At 40.0% G+C, this 17,575-nt stretch overlaps 1 protein-coding gene across 1 annotated transcript in view; it reads right to left on the bottom strand.

Moving 5' to 3' along the window:
* Positions 1-5,173: 5,173 nt before the first annotated feature.
* Positions 5,174-17,575, bottom strand: part of ppil2 (peptidylprolyl isomerase (cyclophilin)-like 2) — a 29,886-nt gene continuing 17,484 nt past the window's right edge. Inside the window, exons 15-20 of the mRNA XM_085426471.1 lie at positions 13,993-14,110; positions 13,541-13,597; positions 9,427-9,499; positions 8,986-9,048; positions 7,942-8,084; positions 5,174-6,578 (exon numbers count right to left, since the gene is read on the bottom strand). Coding sequence (XP_085282597.1) covers positions 6,476-6,578; positions 7,942-8,084; positions 8,986-9,048; positions 9,427-9,499; positions 13,541-13,597; positions 13,993-14,110 — 557 coding nt within the window. The 3' untranslated portion in view covers positions 5,174-6,475. The remainder of the gene's footprint in view (positions 6,579-7,941; positions 8,085-8,985; positions 9,049-9,426; positions 9,500-13,540; positions 13,598-13,992; positions 14,111-17,575) is intronic.

The following is a 17,575-nucleotide window of genomic DNA, read 5'->3' as shown; positions in this document are numbered from 1 at the left end:
AATGTGGAGTCTGTTAGTCAAACTTCCAGGAGCAGCGATGCAGTTTTCACCACGGTCGTGCCACACTGGACCAGCTCTGTATCCTCTTGAGGGCACGCGAAGATGTGGAGGGGTTTGCCCCACCAGTCTACATGTCTTTTGCATACTTGCTTGATTTTCATTGCAGATTCAAGTCGAAATCAAGCATAAGAGAAGGCATTTGACTGCATCTTACGGGGGTCAGTGCTTTGGGAGTATGGAGAGACTGGTGAAGAAATGTCTCCAAGTCCTGTTCCTCAGAGTTTGCTGTGGTGGTGTGTTTGTTGTGTATTCCAGTTGGGCTTTTACCACCCCAGAGAGGGGATCTGGGAAGGTAAGCCGACCCCGAGCCACTGAAAAGGCATGGCATTAATGCTGGTACACAAAAGGATGGGAATGATTAACAGGAGGGTACTAAACACAGAAAAAACGACATCAAAAGGTCTGAAGCCAAGAGTGTGGCGACAAGATCAAAGAGTAAGACATAAACAACTAAAACAGAGGTCTAAAGGTTAAACACTGGGGTGGTTCCAGCAGGTACTGCAATCAGGAGCAACAGAATGTTCAAAGCAGAGGATTCAGAGAAGTGAGTCTTCATCAAAATACTTCATCACCCATCGTAGTGACAGCTTGGTTTGCACAGTCAGCAGCAGGTCAGACTCAACCCGGGAGGAGCTGGACTCAACAGTATCCAGCTTTTAGTTTTTTGTAATTACACAATATTGTTTGAATTTTTATATTAATATTCATAAAAATGTGTTCACACCTACGTTTAGTTAAGTAAACCAATATAAACCTACATTTAAAAATATTTCTACTCTTTGAAATCAGGGTGCTGAGACAGGGTCTGCAGGAGGTTTAACCAGTGACAGAGCATATATGAAACACATGTTTCTGACCTCAAACTATTTATCTTTGGACCGACACACGTTACAGTAACAATAAATCTTAAGTTTGTTTCTTTTTTAAATTTCCTCTCACATTAATCACCTTCCAACCCCGGCTCTGAAATGTTCCTGTGGACACACCTGACATTTGCTACCTGGGATCAAACAGTGAAACATACTTAAACATTGTTCATGTCACACGCCTGCTCAGCTTGGTTTTCGATTGAGTATACTTTGCAGATATTATTTTTCTTTAGTCTTAATTCGATTATTGTATTTTAATGGTGTTTTGTGCATTACATGAAGTTTGAAATTGAATTTTTTATTGACTTTTTGGATTGTGAGGCATCTTTGAAGCAATAACCTGCAAGAAAAAAAGCTTTACAAATACTGACTTTTGTACTTTAAGCACACTTTTCTTATAATTGTCCTGTTTCTGAGTTTAATGGCTGCAATTCTTTATAATTTATTCATTTATTATTTTATTGTTATCTATAGAAGCTTCAAATAAAAATCTGAACATTTCTATTGTTTGTGCATTACTGCATAAACAATATAATAGAGTGTTATAATGCATTTTTGTAATTAACAGTTATGGTTTAAAGAAATACTGTTCAAATGATGTGTAAAAACAGGCTTTTTGAACTATAGATACTATATGATTAAGGAATAACTGAGTAAATATAAATGTCATTACTATACATTTTAATTCTTTATTTAGGATTTGTACAGTTATGTTCACTGGGTTTGTTCTTTTTATCTAAATCATTTTAAACTTTAAAGTTTTCTTGCTTGTTTTTCCAAAAGGGGGGAACAAAACTGACGGTTTAATTATGCAGAAAATGAGATGCTGTTGGAGCCCGTTCTTTGTGCATTTACCAAGAATATTTCAGTGGTTAATGTTTTAAAGGACATCCAGTGCCAACTTTAGTCATTACTTTGTGAAACTGTTTTGCTCAATAAAAATACTCTTAAAATATAAAACTGGAACGAATTTGGGCGCCCAGATTAGATTTGACAACAATTCAAATACTTTCCGACATCTTAACTTTGCTCCACATCATCACCCAATCACATATTTGTAGCCTGAAATACAGAAATAAAAATAATCCTGCGTCCTGAAAGCTGGAAGAGCAAGTCTGGCTTCTCAGATTTGTCAAACAGCAAAACTTCAACTTTGACTGGAGAAAAATTCAATCAGGAATTTTTCTGTATCAAAATCTGAAAGCCTCAAATCAACGTAATTTCAATGATTTACAGTCCACGATGTATACTGGGCCTTGGTGCAACCCCTCAATCATCCTCTGTGTGACACAAGCTAATTTAGCTCTCCTTTAAGCTAAACTTCTTCTGATTGGCTGTCCCTCGCAAACAAAAAGTTCAAACAGCAAAGTTGGGTGGGGCTTCCATGACCATATTAGGCTCTTTTTTCAAGCGCCAACAGAGAAAAAAAGAAAACAGCAGGCCCAGCTCACGATTCCACCACAGCAGCCTTATAAGCAGCCTTCAGGTGGTTTGTCAGAGTTCGAGCTGCACCAGTCAGAAGTGTTTGCTTTTATTCTTGCCTCTACTCCTATGCGGTCTTCTTCTGAGACCTTGGTGTTCGGTTTTGGGGGTATAACCTTGGTTCGAGACAAAAAATACACCCTTTTAAGATGTATAACACATCAAACAAAAGTTTCTGACCGTCCCTCGGTCGCAGTGGTTAGAGACGGTATGTCCATGGTCTCATTTCAGATGCTGAAGGAGTCCTACTGAACTCCACTGAACAAACCTTCACCCTGACAATATGGATAACCAAAGCTAATTATTGTGACCAATCCACAGTGTGTGACATGTTAGGAGGAACTGTTTGAAAGGGGAGTGATTTCAAGGACATATTTTAATGGTTCATTCAGTGAAGAAACTTTGGCATTTCAAAGTTTTGCATCATTTTTGTGCTAAAATAGAACCAAAGTGATTTACAGCAGTTATTAAACCTGCACTAATAAAAAAGCATTAAAATTATGTGTAAATCAAACAGTACAAACTGTAATAAATTATGTTAGTTGTGGGTCTGAAAAGTAAAGCAGTTGCGGATTTCTTAAAACAACCGTATAGAAGTCCGTGAAAGTGGCACTCAGCTCGCTCTCGATTAATTTTTGGTCTCAATCGCTACTTTCAAGGCTCAAAAATTAAGAAGAGAAAAATCAGTTTTACAATTTGCTTGTGTGGCTTTAACAAATGAACGTGCACTGTCCTGAACTTCAGAACAGGTATTAAAACACGAGCAACATTTTTTAATTAAACATCTTCTAAATTTTCCCAATATAATTTGTTATTTTCTAAAACTTAAATCAGATTTTGTTTATTTTAAACTTTTATAAAGATGTTTTTGGATAAAGAAAAACTACTGTGTATAAAAGTTTCATATACACTGTAACCCGGTACATGCTTAGCCTTCCCCTGGCTTTACCACTTGACTTCATTATGTAAACAACACACAGTTTACATGTCACTCCTCAGTCTCAAATTGCCCAGCCAATGCTTTCAAGCAGCACAGACCTTAATTATTCATTCTGTTAGTGACATCAGCATCTGAGAGCCTGCAGGAATTCATGTCAGCTGCTCTGCTGACGGGACAGTTGTGAGAACGAATGAGTGTCCGTCACGCTGCAGCGCCGTTTTAGCGCTCCATGTGTGAAAAGGATAATCGTGTAGGTCAAGAAGTTCAAGTTTTGGAGGGCACCAGCTTCATTTTCCACCTCCCCGTGTTTACGAAGCTTAATCTCACTCAGACAAGGGAGAAACTTAGGACACTCAAGGGTGTATTCATTCAGGTAAAAGCCCAAAGCGTAGCAACTGCTGCCAAGAGCAACGCTAAATGATGGGACTTGAGTGGAGCAGCATTAGGGCGATAACCAAGCATCCAATAAATTACGTGTTATGTGACACAAGGGGGCCATTGCAAATAGGTCTTCTGCAACAGCACAACAAGGATCTTTAAAAGGCCGATCCCACGCAGCTCCGTGGAATTACACGCCTGTTTTTCAGCCTTCAGATATAGAGCTAATGATTTAATACTCATCCAGTGAAAGCTTTCACACTTCCTGCCCAGAACACCTGATACTTTTGGTAATTCCCAGAAATATTTATAGTGTATAGGAAGTGATGTTTCCCAGGACCAATGGGTTATAGGAAAAATTACTCAATGCCCATGGTGCTCATTTCACATTGTTTTGAGGTTGGAGGAATTACACGACCGGAGGAGTGATCAGCCAAAAACGTCAGCTTCCTGCATATAAACCTTTCACTGCAGTCACAATCACCAAGTGGAAAATCCTCAAAAGCCCCATAAAGGTTTCTTAAATGATTGCAAACAAGCAAAGATTAGTCCAATAAGGTGTGGGAGTCACTGTTGAGCATCAAGAAGAAGAATAAAATGAACTGCAGGTAAAAAGGTGCGTGTTTGTATAAATGTGCAGAAAACCACCTGTCAGGCTTATTTACAGAGACCGAAACGCAGTTTTTCTATTCATTGCCTCAGAGCGATGTTTCAAGCACATCTGTCATGGATGTTACCACATCTGCACGAGACTGCAAGTTTTGATTTTGCTGCTATTAAAACATTTTAAAACACAAGACGGATTTATGGAAGAAAAACGCAGAATCTGTATTTGTCAGGAAACACCAGAGCATGAAAAAAACAAGAACACATAAATAAATAAATAAAAAATTCTTCAGGTTTTGTCCAAAAAACTTAAAATGACCTAAAAAAACAAAACAATAAAGATAAGATAAGATAAGATAAGATAGAACTTTATTAATCCCTCGGGTGGGTTCCTCTGGGAAATTCGACTTCCAAAAAAAGCACAGCAACGACCGAAGTTACAGTTACAGAACTGTTATATATATATATATATAAATGATAGAGAGTCACAAGTTGTCTTGTTATGTGTTGAAAACATCCATCCAACGTCACTTTGTAGGCAGTAAATTCAGATCTTTCTTTGGTTTAGTCTGATCGTTTTCTATAGAAGCTTTGTGTGGATGTATGAAATGTAATTTTCAAATTATGCTCTCACATAAAAGGGATGACAGGAGCCCTCTCTGAACATTTATTTCAAATGCATGAAAACAATGAATCAATACAGACGAAACTATAAACACGAGAACAAACGAGGTTTCCTTCAGTGTTGTTCAATGAAAACTCAAGAACTGAAAGTATTTTCACATATTTTTTCATACATTTTCTTGGTGCTGTTGAATGAGAGCAGTGAATAATAAGGTTTTTGTCAAAGTAAAATAAAAAAATAAAAGATTCTAACCCTGAAGCTCTGTTGAAAAAATTATTTCGAGGTGATTTCAACCAGAATGAGAAAATATCAAACTATTGAGTTTGTGAGGTGAAGAGAAGCACTTCCCAGTGCTCGAAAATCACCGGACCATCCTTTTTTCTTGTTAGAAAATATTAACTTTATGAACTATGAAATTCAGAAAACATGAAAAAAAAAAAAACCACACAAGAGCTTTTTTCTTTCGAGTACAGTGAGCTTTGAGGCTCATCGCTCGAGATCAGGGTGGAGAACTCCAGGCCCCAGGGGCCGGTGTCCTGCAGGTTTTAGATCCCACCCTGGGTCACCTGAATCCAATGATGAGTTCATTACCAGGCCTCTGGAGAACTTCAAGGCATGTTGATGAGGTAATTTAACCATTTAAATCAGCTGTGATGGATCAAGGACACATCTAAGACCTGCAGGAGCCCGGCCCTCGCCCCCACCCCTGCTCTAGATGCTGCAAGATTAGGTCAAAGACTTTTCCACACTGCTTCTCGAGCACTGCTCTATGAGCCACCTGCATATCCACCATCAGTCCTGAGCTGAACCATGCTTTAGTTACATTTCGTAGGCTGGTAAACGTGACTTCTTCCTCCCCACTATCACTGGGTGCTGCTCACAGGAGGCTATCTGACTGTCGGGTTTGAAAACGTGTTAAATACACTTCATCATCTGTGCCATGCAGAAGCCTCAGCGGAGATGTCTGCACAGACTCATCGATTTTGGGTTTTATATCTGAATTTTGTATCTGATTCAAACAGCCTTTAACCCCAGTGCTGCACGATGTGTGCATAGACTGTACATAAAAGATGAACGTAGCCGCCGTAAAGTCCTCCTTGTTTAATGAGGCATCACTCAAACGAGAGGTGGATCTGTTTAAGAGACCTTGCATGTTCTATAAAGATGTGAAACTAGCCGCTGAACCCATAAACATATAGCTTTTGTTTACTAGAGACACTGTAAATAATTATGCCAGTGTTGCTAGCAAGCAGCTAACTGTAGTAGCATAGCAACACTTATTAAACCATCCAGGACGAAACATCAGTGAGATATTTAATCCAAATACCGATAAGATTATCTTTAATAATGAAGAAAACAGTCTTTATGAAAAGGAGCTTTAATTGATAGTTGTCAAAAAGCCGATGCTACTGAGAGAAGAAAAACATTACACAAAAAAAAAGAATAAAAGTAATTCTGCTGGTTGCCATTCTGACCAGTAAAGATACAATCTGGTAAATTGAGAATGTGTCAGTGCTACCAGGAGCTGAAGTCTCCGAAGCTGGTTTTGCCTTTGGACTTCTTGGCTGCCGTGCCGCTGGTGGACGGACCGCTTTCATCTTCAGCAACTGAACGTTTTCTGAGAGAAAAGAAGCAGAATATGAACACACGAAGATCCATTTACATATTGCTTCTTGCAGATAATTCTTTGATCTTTCTTGTAACTCTGTTCTTTGTAAATTCTGTTGTGCATGTCCTTGTCTGCATGCTGGGCTCATATTTTCAGGCATTTCTTCTTAGTGAAAGTAAAAGTCAGCCTAAAAAAGGGGCGGTGGGACGTACCTTCAGTCTTTGACAGATTGGTCTGTACATTGTGAAAATACATTTAAAAATGTTTTAATGCTTCTAACGGTTCCTTAGAGACTGAGGAAATGTCCCGTTTTGTCTGGTAAATGGACGGGTTCTTATATACTGCTTTTGTATAACTTATTCACACCAGCACGTTTTTCTACAAGTGCTTTCTATCCAACATTCACACTGGAGAGAAATATTCATTCAACTACTCATTTGATTATTTTTCCACTGTGACACGATAACAGTTAATGTCATAAACCTCAGGCTACAGTCCCACACACTGACATGAATCTGCTCCGCAGTCTGATCGTCCCACTGCTTCTGTGGGACCACCGATGACCACCGGCATCCTGATACCTTGTGGTAGCGATATAATAGCCTAAACCTTTACCTGTCTCTCCTGCGTTTTGCTATCAAAAAACAAACAAACAAACAAACAAACAAAAAAAAAAAAACAGCTGGTGGAAACAAAGTTAAAAAGAAAAACAAATTCAGCCACATTATGATCCAAATCAAAAATCAAACCACAGCTGCAGCACGACTACTCACGACTGCTTCTTCAAATTTTAACTAAGCGCATTATATGTTAACACAGTTAAAAGCTTAACACGATAGAGTAAAACCCCCCAAAAGAATGATCCCATAAAACACCATAAGAGGCCCTTTATGGACTAATAAAATAGAGCCAGAGGACAAAACTCTATTGTTTGGATCCATCTGTTTTATAACCCAGTGACTGAGCAATTTGAACAGAAAACTTGAGCAATAAAAAGTTATTCTAAATATTATGCCAAAACATGTGAAAACAAAAGGAATATCAAAAATATGTTATGGATAATAACCCTGAATTATCCCTGTGGGGAAAATTGGCAATTTCATACAATATGCCTATTCCCATTCTCTCTTGCTATGCTGCTATGTAATCATACATTCATTGCTTTCCACTTTCTCTAGTCTCTTACATCAGACGGTGAGAAAACGCTGCAACTTTTTAATGTAAATTCTGTCAACGGAGTGGAAAGAAACACTCTTTAACTCGTGTTTGTGCGCTTGCAGCTTTCATAGTCTCGCTGGTGCATATGAATGAGTCGTGTCTGCATTAAAAGCACAGGGGAGACTGTAGTCATCTGTATTCACGTGTTCCTTACATTGTGGCAGGGTTGATGTATTTTCCAACACCTGCTTTGAAGGTTTTTGGCGCCTGCTCCTCCTTGGCTTTCTTCAGGGCGATGTTGGCCTGCTGTTTCTCCTCCTCCTGCTTCTGTAGCTCCTTTTCTCGCTCCGCGGCAATCTGAGAGGCAAAAATCATGTAAATCCACACAAAACTCACAGGATAGCTTGAATAATCACTCTGACCCAGGGCTGCCAGGTTTGTCAATATAAGAGCTGTGACCTGACACTCCGTGAGCAGACCTATAAAAATCAAAAAGCTTATCTGCTTTACATTCCTCCGATCTCCTGTTCAAGGTCAACATCTCAGTCGTGTCCAAACAGCTGCTATTTTTAGACTGCTGACTAGAAATCCATGCTGACTACTTGCACTGCACATTCTGAAGTTTACAGTCCGCTTCTTTTTCAAACTGACTCGACTTTCGAGGATCATCACCGGCGATGAGAGCTGGCTACAGTTTTCAAGCTTGAAGGTAGCCTGTTGAGAACAGGAGCAAGCTCCTCATCATTTTTAAATCGTTTTTTACTGAGCTCTGCACCACAAGAGTTTCTCGATCCTGAGGCATCTGAAGGAGAACGTTAGAGGAAACCAATGTGATCTGTGGCGCTGGTCAGTGCTGGCGCAGACTGTGTGAGAGGCCTCGAGCTCGAGCAGAGGTGGGAATTATCTTTACCAGCCAAACGAGGCAGAGCGTGATGGTTCTGAACAAAAACTACAAACTTTTACAACTGCTCAAAAGAACAAACTTTTCAAGAGGTTAGCACCATCACTATTGGGCAACAAGCAAACCAACCCCCAAGTGCCACACTGTACACGCCTGTACACCTTAAGCCCCTCCCACAGGAACTACTTTATCTACACAGTTGGCATTTTCATTTAAAAACTCGATAAGGGGATTCTAGACTTCTCAGAAACACAAATTCTTAAGTTTGAAAACAGCACAAAGCTGTTTCCCTCTGAAACGCCTCTACTTTAAAGATATTTATGGTTTCACAGTCACGTCATAGAGAAAAATCCAAACCTGTGCATCAGCTTCTTCATACGGGTCCACGAACACTGTCGTGCTTATGATCTTGATCTCCGACTGTGGAACAAACAAACATTGAAGCATTAAATGCAAAAAATTTTATTCACTGATTTAACTTTAAGGTAAACTTGGAAAACTGCTGCTGGATTTCTTTGTTGTGTACAGCTGTTTACTACGTTAAACAGAACTCTCCCTGCATCGTTTCTAGTCCTGGTATCTGACCTTCAGATGATCTGTGTATCCGTGGCATGACGGTGGAGTCTTGTTCTCCTCAGCTGCTTTTAATGTTTCCAATCCAGAAACTTTAACTCATTTTAAAACTACAGCTCAACCATTTAACATGTAAAAAATCTGACATACAACAAACCTGAGGAGTGATACGTCTTTTCATACATTTACAAGCAAAAGCCAACCTTATACCTCACTGCTTCATACCTTTGGTTTGTCTGTTTTGGCATCGCTCTCCACGTTCTCCATGGCTGTGAGAGTCTCAAATCCACCGACCACCCTGCAACAGAGAAAAAACACAACACGTCCTTCACTTTATACGCTGCCGAGTCCTGACAAAGGTCCCCTCATGCCGACCTTTGCCAGGAAGAGGATCGTATCCGTCATAAAACATATCATGAAAATGTAGCCGTGAGAGACTCAGACTGCTGAATAATTCATTCCCAGTTTTACCATTTAAATGACACATCCATGTTAAGAGTGATGTGATGAGAGAGAGGAGCATGATGAAGCTTACATCGCCATGAGCTGATCCATCTACATTAAGAGAGCTGAACTGTGATTGCCCTGCGCTCACCTTCCACTGCAGGAGGGTGTTTGACTTTAACCTTCCTTTCTGACTGATAATGGTACCGAGTCGATTCATATCACACCTGTAAACACCAACAGATTCCAGGACTTTAACCTGCAGCTTTTTTAATGGCCAGTCACTGTCCGGACTGACGTGTGGGCTCGGTCACTCCTGGACTGACGCCTCTCACGTCCAGTTTCAGAACACTTCGAAACGAGTCTTCACAAACCAACGGGCGACATGTTTCATACATCCATGTGTTATGGATGAGCACAGTGCAATTACACAATGATGATGTATATTAAGGCTGGGAACCTATTTCATCATGAAAACCCATCAGCTGGGATTCTTCTATCGGCATCGCGAGTCAGTAACGGAGGACGAGCTTGACTTGATTTGTAAAACTCTTTCTTTAGCTTGCATTCAGCCTTCAGTTGCTCCCCTGCTCGTCCTGTTGACCATTGGAGTGACTATATGTGGGTTTCTAACACAGCTGTATGAATGCCAGCATCATCATCTTATTTGTAAGGTTATGACTGCTACAGATACCAAACCTCACACCAGGATTTCTATAATTTTGTACTGGCAAATTTATTTCAGCTTATTAGAAACTCTGATGAGCGTTTCTGGAACTGGAAACGCTGCAGTTTCCCATCGTCACAGTTAATCGACTCAGAGTTTAGGTGGAGACTCTCAGGCCCCTGAGAGGTATACGACAAAGGAAGTTCAACACAGCTGGACCATTTTGTGTTAGCTGGCTTAACAAAACCTAAAACCGCAGCTTTCAGATGGTGGTTAGAGGCAGCTTCCTGCTTCAGGCTTTGTGCTTGTTTCACACATCAATCCTTATGAGCGCTGCCTACTCCAATCAGACATCATCAAGTGATGATGATAAAATATTATAGTCAAAATATTGTAAATAAGAGATTAACGCTGTAGAAAATTGTTAAATTGTTGGGATTTAGTGCACAGAGCGGTAAAATAAATACTTTAATTCAAGTTAATATATTCTAATTTTACAGTTTATTTGTAACTTGATCCTTCTACATTAGGGCTCTGAAACTTTAAGTCTTATAAGTAAAACTATATAAATATTAATGAATACTGTTTTCTACGAGATGTGGAAATTACACACTGGTTTGCAGCTGGGTTTGATTTGGTGGTTTCAACAAGATGCACATATAAAACAGGTGTTTACATCAGATAATCTATACAGCACTTAAAATCATGCTGTAATCAGTGAAAACATGGCACCTACAGACAGTTTATACTGAAACTCTCTGATGACACAGAAAAACAATTCGAGCATTAATTAAATATAGAATAAATATATATACATGAACTCATCGTGAAAAACAAAAAGGTAAACATGAATTATGATGCCAGTGTGTCATGCAGCTTATAACCTCCTTAGTGAATGAACATCGTCTGCACATGGGGACAGCTAAACAAGCTGTGAACATCAGCAAACAGCTGCTTTTTCAGTTTAAACCTATAGAAACAGAACAGCGTTTATATGGAGTCAGGCTCTGAATCGAAGCCCAGTACTCACTACAATTAATTCTGCTTTTAGACACTTCCAACTCCTGCTGGAAAAATCTGGCTTTTTGGCTGATAAACACTCAACTAACCCTGTCTGCCATTTAGTGCAGAGCATGTAAGGTATTCAGAAGCATTTTGAGGATTTTCTGTTAAAAGGCTGGTTTCTGCAGGCAAAAATGACTCAGGGAGCAGTGAGTGTGAAATAAAATGGAAAGGTTTAGGTCCAGGCAGCCAAACAAAAAGCTGACTCGCTGATAAAGCTCAGTGAGGCCAGGAGGAGCTGCAGGTTTAGCTGATAACACTCCTCACTGGATTCAACACTCGAGCTTTGTCACGTTGTTTTGACGTAGTCAAGAAGTTGCTCTCACTTCACTCTTTAAACTGCAAACTCTTTCTCCAGCTGCTTTCATACGTTCAGGCGAACCGATGAGCACAAACACTTGATGACTCGCTGACCTGCGGCATCAGATCAAACTGTAGCGCTTTTAACTTTTTTCCTACCTCCCGGTGACCCGACACATTGTTTTTATCTCTAGGCCTTCCAGCTCGAGCCTCTTTTGCAAATTTACATTAAGGTATAAATTAAGATCCCACCTGTCTGCACAACAGGTACCTGCAATGTGAACAAACATCCTCTATATAAAGGTACAAAGAACCAGCGTTATATAATCGATTTTCAAAATAAAATCATTTGCCAGATAAAATAACACAGAGGTGTTTGGGCTAATCCAGCGAATGACAAATCATCACAACATCACAAACACAACAACACAAAGCACTCCCACTAATCATTTTTACAGGAAAAAAAACGCTTCATCAATTAGTGAATTCAAATTAAATTAATCTGAAATACTTCTGACAATAAAACGATCCTGTCACTTTACAGGAAAAAAATATTGTGAAGCCAGAATTCACATGCAGATTAATAATAATAATCGATTAACTGAGAAAATAATTAACAACAAAAATTCACCGTCTCGTAGCTCCACTACCTAACATGTCGAGATAAAACCAGAGAGAGTCATAGCAACAACAGTATACTGTGTACTATAAAGAAAAAAAATAATGCACACAAAAATATATCATAAGTCAACCCAGAAAACGTACCAGCTCCAGACGAGCCCGACAGAGTTTTTGTTCTGTATATAAAGTGCAGTGAATTAATAAAATGTGTGTTTGGAGTGCTGGCGCTAAATCTGAACATCCCTCATTAAAACACAGTCAGAGACGTTTGTTGCATGTCAAACCCCAAAATTTCTGTCTTTCTTCTAATAAAGGAAGAAAAAAAATCTTAACATTTGCAAAAAATGCTAATAAAAGAAACCAATAAGCCGCATGAGAAAAAAAAAAAAAAAAAGACTACACGAAGTGATGCCTCCGTGTTATACGATTCATTATGGTCAAGCAAAACAAGACATTTTAAACGTGACCCTAGACGATGGAAAAATAATCTATCCATCACGGAGCTAAACATTTAATCACTTACAAAAACTAAAATGTATAAAGAAGCAGTCTGAAAGTGTGATTCCCCTCAATCAGAAAACACTGAGGATGTGGTCGCACATCATTAATACGAGCGTTATATCTGTTTCTTTAGACATTTTTAATTTTCCATTCGACATTATTTATGCAACCCATGAAGGTTATTTAATAAGATGAAGTGTTTCCTCATCAATTAAAAACAAACACATTATGTTCAGTACTAGAACAATAATAAATATTCTTGATGACCCTGCAGAAACAGTGTCCTCTGTAAAGTACCTAAATAGATCTGGTTTGGTTGCCTAGGCCTCAGTTAAATGTGCAAAGACACTGGGTTAGGCGGTAAAAAAAGCTGCTTGCAGGGTTAAAACTGAAGCTTTTATAGTGTGCTGAGCATCTAAAGAATCGGCCTGTTAAAAGCAGTCTGAATATTTTTAGACAACAGTCAAGGCTTTTTGCAAAAGACGACCATTCGCTTAGCAGGGAGAGCGAGAGAGAAAGCCATCAGTTTAGGTTCAGCATCTCCTAAATTTTTCACCGCTTTTGACCAGAAGTCAGTTTAGAAGTCAGAGTACTGGGACCACGTGTATGAAAGATAATATGAGAGGAGAGATGGAGAGATGAGGAAGAACATGCAGGACTGTTGCCTTTCACACCCAAATAATAAACACATAGACACAGTACACACATACAGTGAATATGATAACACTTAAAAGGCAGATTTACCTTCCAAATACTGAGTGCTTCCTGTCGAGGTAGGTGCACGATCGAAATGTGATGAAGCTGGAGGGAGAATTTTTTTTAAAAGTTACACAAATTTTGGAAATAGTAGCCAGTCTTATTTTACAAAATATGAGAAATACCCTTCAATAATACACACAGGCTAAAAAAGCTAAAGCAGGGAGGTTTAAAAGACTGGAAATAGTGGAAACAAGGAACTGTGGAATATTAGCTGAATGATCAGAGAGCTCTTTTGTGACAAAATTTGCCCCAGTTGGCTTTTATAACAGATATTTAACACTAAACAGCAAGAAAGTAAAAGGAACTAATGGCTGTGCTGTTAACACGAGTTTCTGTGTACGCTCAGCAGAGACAACGACACAGACGAAACACAACATAATTCCCTGCCGGCTGACTTTCTGGGCAACTGTTCTAAGTTTAGGAAAAATATGTCTTACAACTGAGATTTGTTGGTGTTTGGACCAGAGTTTGCCATGCTGAGAATCCCCCGGCCGGTATGGGATAGGTTGGGGCGAAACTCATCCTTGAAAGGTTTTCCCCAGAAGGATTCGCCTCCTGAGGATGGAGAAAGAATGACCGAGAGAAGGAAAACAACAGAAAACATTACGTCACGATGGAAAACAACAGAAACAGTCAAGTCCTTAATAACATATTTGCTTCAGAGTCCTAATTGATGTGCAGTTTTAACACTTTCTTGCGCTCTGGTAACGTGGCTGAAAATGTTTCTGCAGGTAAAGCTTCAATATTTGCTCAGGCTAAACCTTTTACACTGCAGACACTGGGTCATGTTAGCAGCAACTGTTGACGGATGCTGTACATCCTGCTGTCCAGCTTTCAAGGTCTTGGGATTAAGCATCCTGGCTCACTGGCGGTGTTTACTGGGCGCTATTCACATTTTGAAGATATATAAGTCTGAGGTAAAAAGTAAGCAAGCAAGTTAAATATATTTATATAGCACTTTTCTCTCTCATATCCATCCACTCATTAACCACAGAAGGCTAAATAATTACCGATATTCTCTCTTCACGCTTTAGAGAGAGAAATAAACTCAGCTGTGTTTGTGTGGGTGGACGGTGACCTCCTCCCCACCAGGACAAAGTTGGTTTTGGTTATAGCATGGCTGCTATATGGAGCCCAAATCATGCAGAATACATGGTGAGTGAATGATTTCGTAATACATTTTAGAAAGACTGAGTATGGTCATACAACGTTATATTTATGTTTTGGGGGGGGGGGTTTCCTAATTTGCGCACTACTTTTTCGTATCTCTTTTTTTAATATACTCTAGTTCACTTCTTGCTGAGGCTTGTACTGCTGTAACATGAGGAATTAATAAAGCCCTTGTATGCCTGACGAGTTTTTTCTTCGTTTAGAAAGTAAATCTAAATTAACCCGGGTCCAGTTTGGGGCTGGCAGCCGTCTGAGCAAAGACATGATATCTCCAGTGTGTTCTGCCCCAGGGTTTCCTAACCGGGTTTTCCTCCCGCTCTGACTCGCCTGAAACACCTCTCATAGGAGGAGCCCCAGAGGCATCTTAATCAGATTCCCAAACCACCTCAACGCGTTGCTTTGATGTGGAGGAGTAGCAGCTCTGACTCCCTTCCACTCCTTCACTTAGGCCAACAGGTCGTTTCTGCCTGAGAACCATGGTCTCAGACTTGGAGGTGCTCCTTCTCATCCCATGTGCTTCACACTCAGCTGCAAAGCGCCCCAGTGAGAGCTGGAGGTTGTTGTTTAATGTAATCGAACAAACCTGTGAAAACTATTAACCGAGCTGGTGACAGAGGACAGTCCTGGCTAACTGGGATAGAGTCCGACTTACTGCTGCCAATGTGAGCCAGACTCTCTCTATGGTTGTACACGGGCCAGGCAGGGTGTAACAATGACCCCACACTCCCAGAGCACTCCCCACAGTGACCGAGTCCAAGTCCACAAAACACATATAGACCGGTTGGACAAACTCCTACGCTCCCTTAAATATCCTTGAGGGGAAAACAAACCGATCAAGTGTCCCATGACCAGGATGAAAAGTGCACTTTGAGCTTCCTAACCAGATTGGTCATGTGTGTACAGTAAAGAAATGCCTGTCATTTATCCACAGACCCACACGGTTGTATAAATAAACTGTGGTTTCTCACTGATCCACAGCTGACATGCCCTAAGGGTGGGAAAAAGGAGACTGCTAGCTGGTATAAACAGATGGAAAACGCAACGCAGGTTTCAAAAATAAAAACATCAACAAATGCTTAACAGAAGGCGACACGTCGAGCCTCGAGGACACGCGAGGGTTTTAGTGAGAAACGTGGACGGAAAAACAACTTCGACGTTTGTTAGGAAAAAGGAAACATGTCCAAGTCTTGTTTTCAGCTTTCAGCTCCACATAAGTGCGTGTTATATTTTTATATTGTGAAAGTAACAAATCAAATTAGTTTGTATGAAAACAACTCGAGTTAGCGGCTCTGCCAGTACCACTTATTCAGATTCCTGCACCATGAGAGAGACAGGCAAGAGACCCGGTTGCCCTTGATCACGGAGGCGTGTTGAGAGCCTTCAGCTGTGAATCATTATTCAGACTGACTTCATCATTAAGAATCATCATAATGAGTATACAGGAATACGCACTGCAGGGGCTTATTGGCTCCCAACAGGGGAAAGGATCTGTCGCCCTGAGATGTGTTTCACTGTCCTGCGTGCTGCCAGCTGGTGTATGTGTGTGTCTCCACGTAGGCACAATATGTACCCGTGAGTGTGTTTGCGATGCATACAACCAACCAATCAATTCTTTAGAGGCTTCTGCAGCCACGACGTTCCCCCGGTGACATTTTTGTATAATTTATAAAGTCGCTGACATTTTACCTCGCTACGAATGGATCGTAAACGAAGGTGAGCGAGAGAGGAGGGCCAAGGGAGAAATTAATTCCCACCAGCGAGTTAACGATTAAATTAAAGTGAAAATCCCTCTGTGGGGAATTTCAAATATTCCTCAAATTAAATCAATGGTACAAACTTAAACTTTGCTCGACCTAAACAGGAAAGAAGGAAGAGACGTGAAGACAGCTTCAGCCTAATAAACATTCTTTTTATTTTTTATCACATCGGCGATTTCACGGTTCAGTATTTAAAAATCAGCTCTGGCCAAAGCACCTGATCTTGCAGGGTTTTAGATAAATGAAGCTTTTCAAAACTTGGCAAAGCATTAACGCTACAGTGAGCAGTTAGCTGAATGTCATATACAGGAAGTGAAAAAGACAGATTCGCTCAAAACATTTCAGCAATTCCTGAAACTCCTGACAGGAAAGCACTCCAACATGACCTAATAACTTATTTTAACATCACTACCTCCCCATGCACACACAGTATTAATATTTTGACCTTAAAATACACAATTAGTTTTTGTTTTTTTACCTCATGCTTGTATTTGAGATATTCAGAAAACTTCACATTAAACAACATGTGAAACTCATCACATCTGCTTTGGTTTCCACAAAAGGGGCCAAAGCAAAACAACAGATTGAGAGTCGCACTCCAAACCTTCCCTACAGTTCATTTTATTATACAAACAGCATGCTAGACTGCACCCTACAACGTGCTTTGGAACTATTAAAAGAACAGTTCACCCAAAATCTAATTCATGCCTTTTGGAGATATCGCCTGTAGAGTCGTCTGCCTTTTCTTGAACATAATGGAACAAGATGGCATTTGCTTGCAGGCAGTAAAAAAAGCTATATTTAAAAAAAATGTTTTACAGATCGTCTTTCCAGAAATCATGATCCGATTACTCAAAGGAAACACACGAAAGTATTGTGAACAGTAACTATTTGTAGCACACCGAGCAACTGTATCACCCTGCAAATAAAAATGACGTATCTACCCATGATGAGAGTCTCAATTTAGGGACAGTGTAATGGGTTTTTCTCCTGAGGCTGGCGAGGCTTATTATTCTTTATGATGGGAGCAACAGGCTTGTATATGACACTATGCCAGAGGCCATCCCAAAAATATCCGAATATTAAAAATGAT

This window comes from Rhamphochromis longiceps, linkage group LG12, assembly GCF_057381845.1.
Source record: "Rhamphochromis longiceps isolate RC_006_pf linkage group LG12, R_longiceps_female_GT1.1, whole genome shotgun sequence".
Classification (NCBI taxonomy): Eukaryota; Metazoa; Chordata; class Actinopteri; order Cichliformes; family Cichlidae; genus Rhamphochromis; species Rhamphochromis longiceps.
The sequence above is the reverse complement of the archived record's forward strand: the minus strand, read 5'-3'. Positions and strand labels throughout refer to the sequence as shown.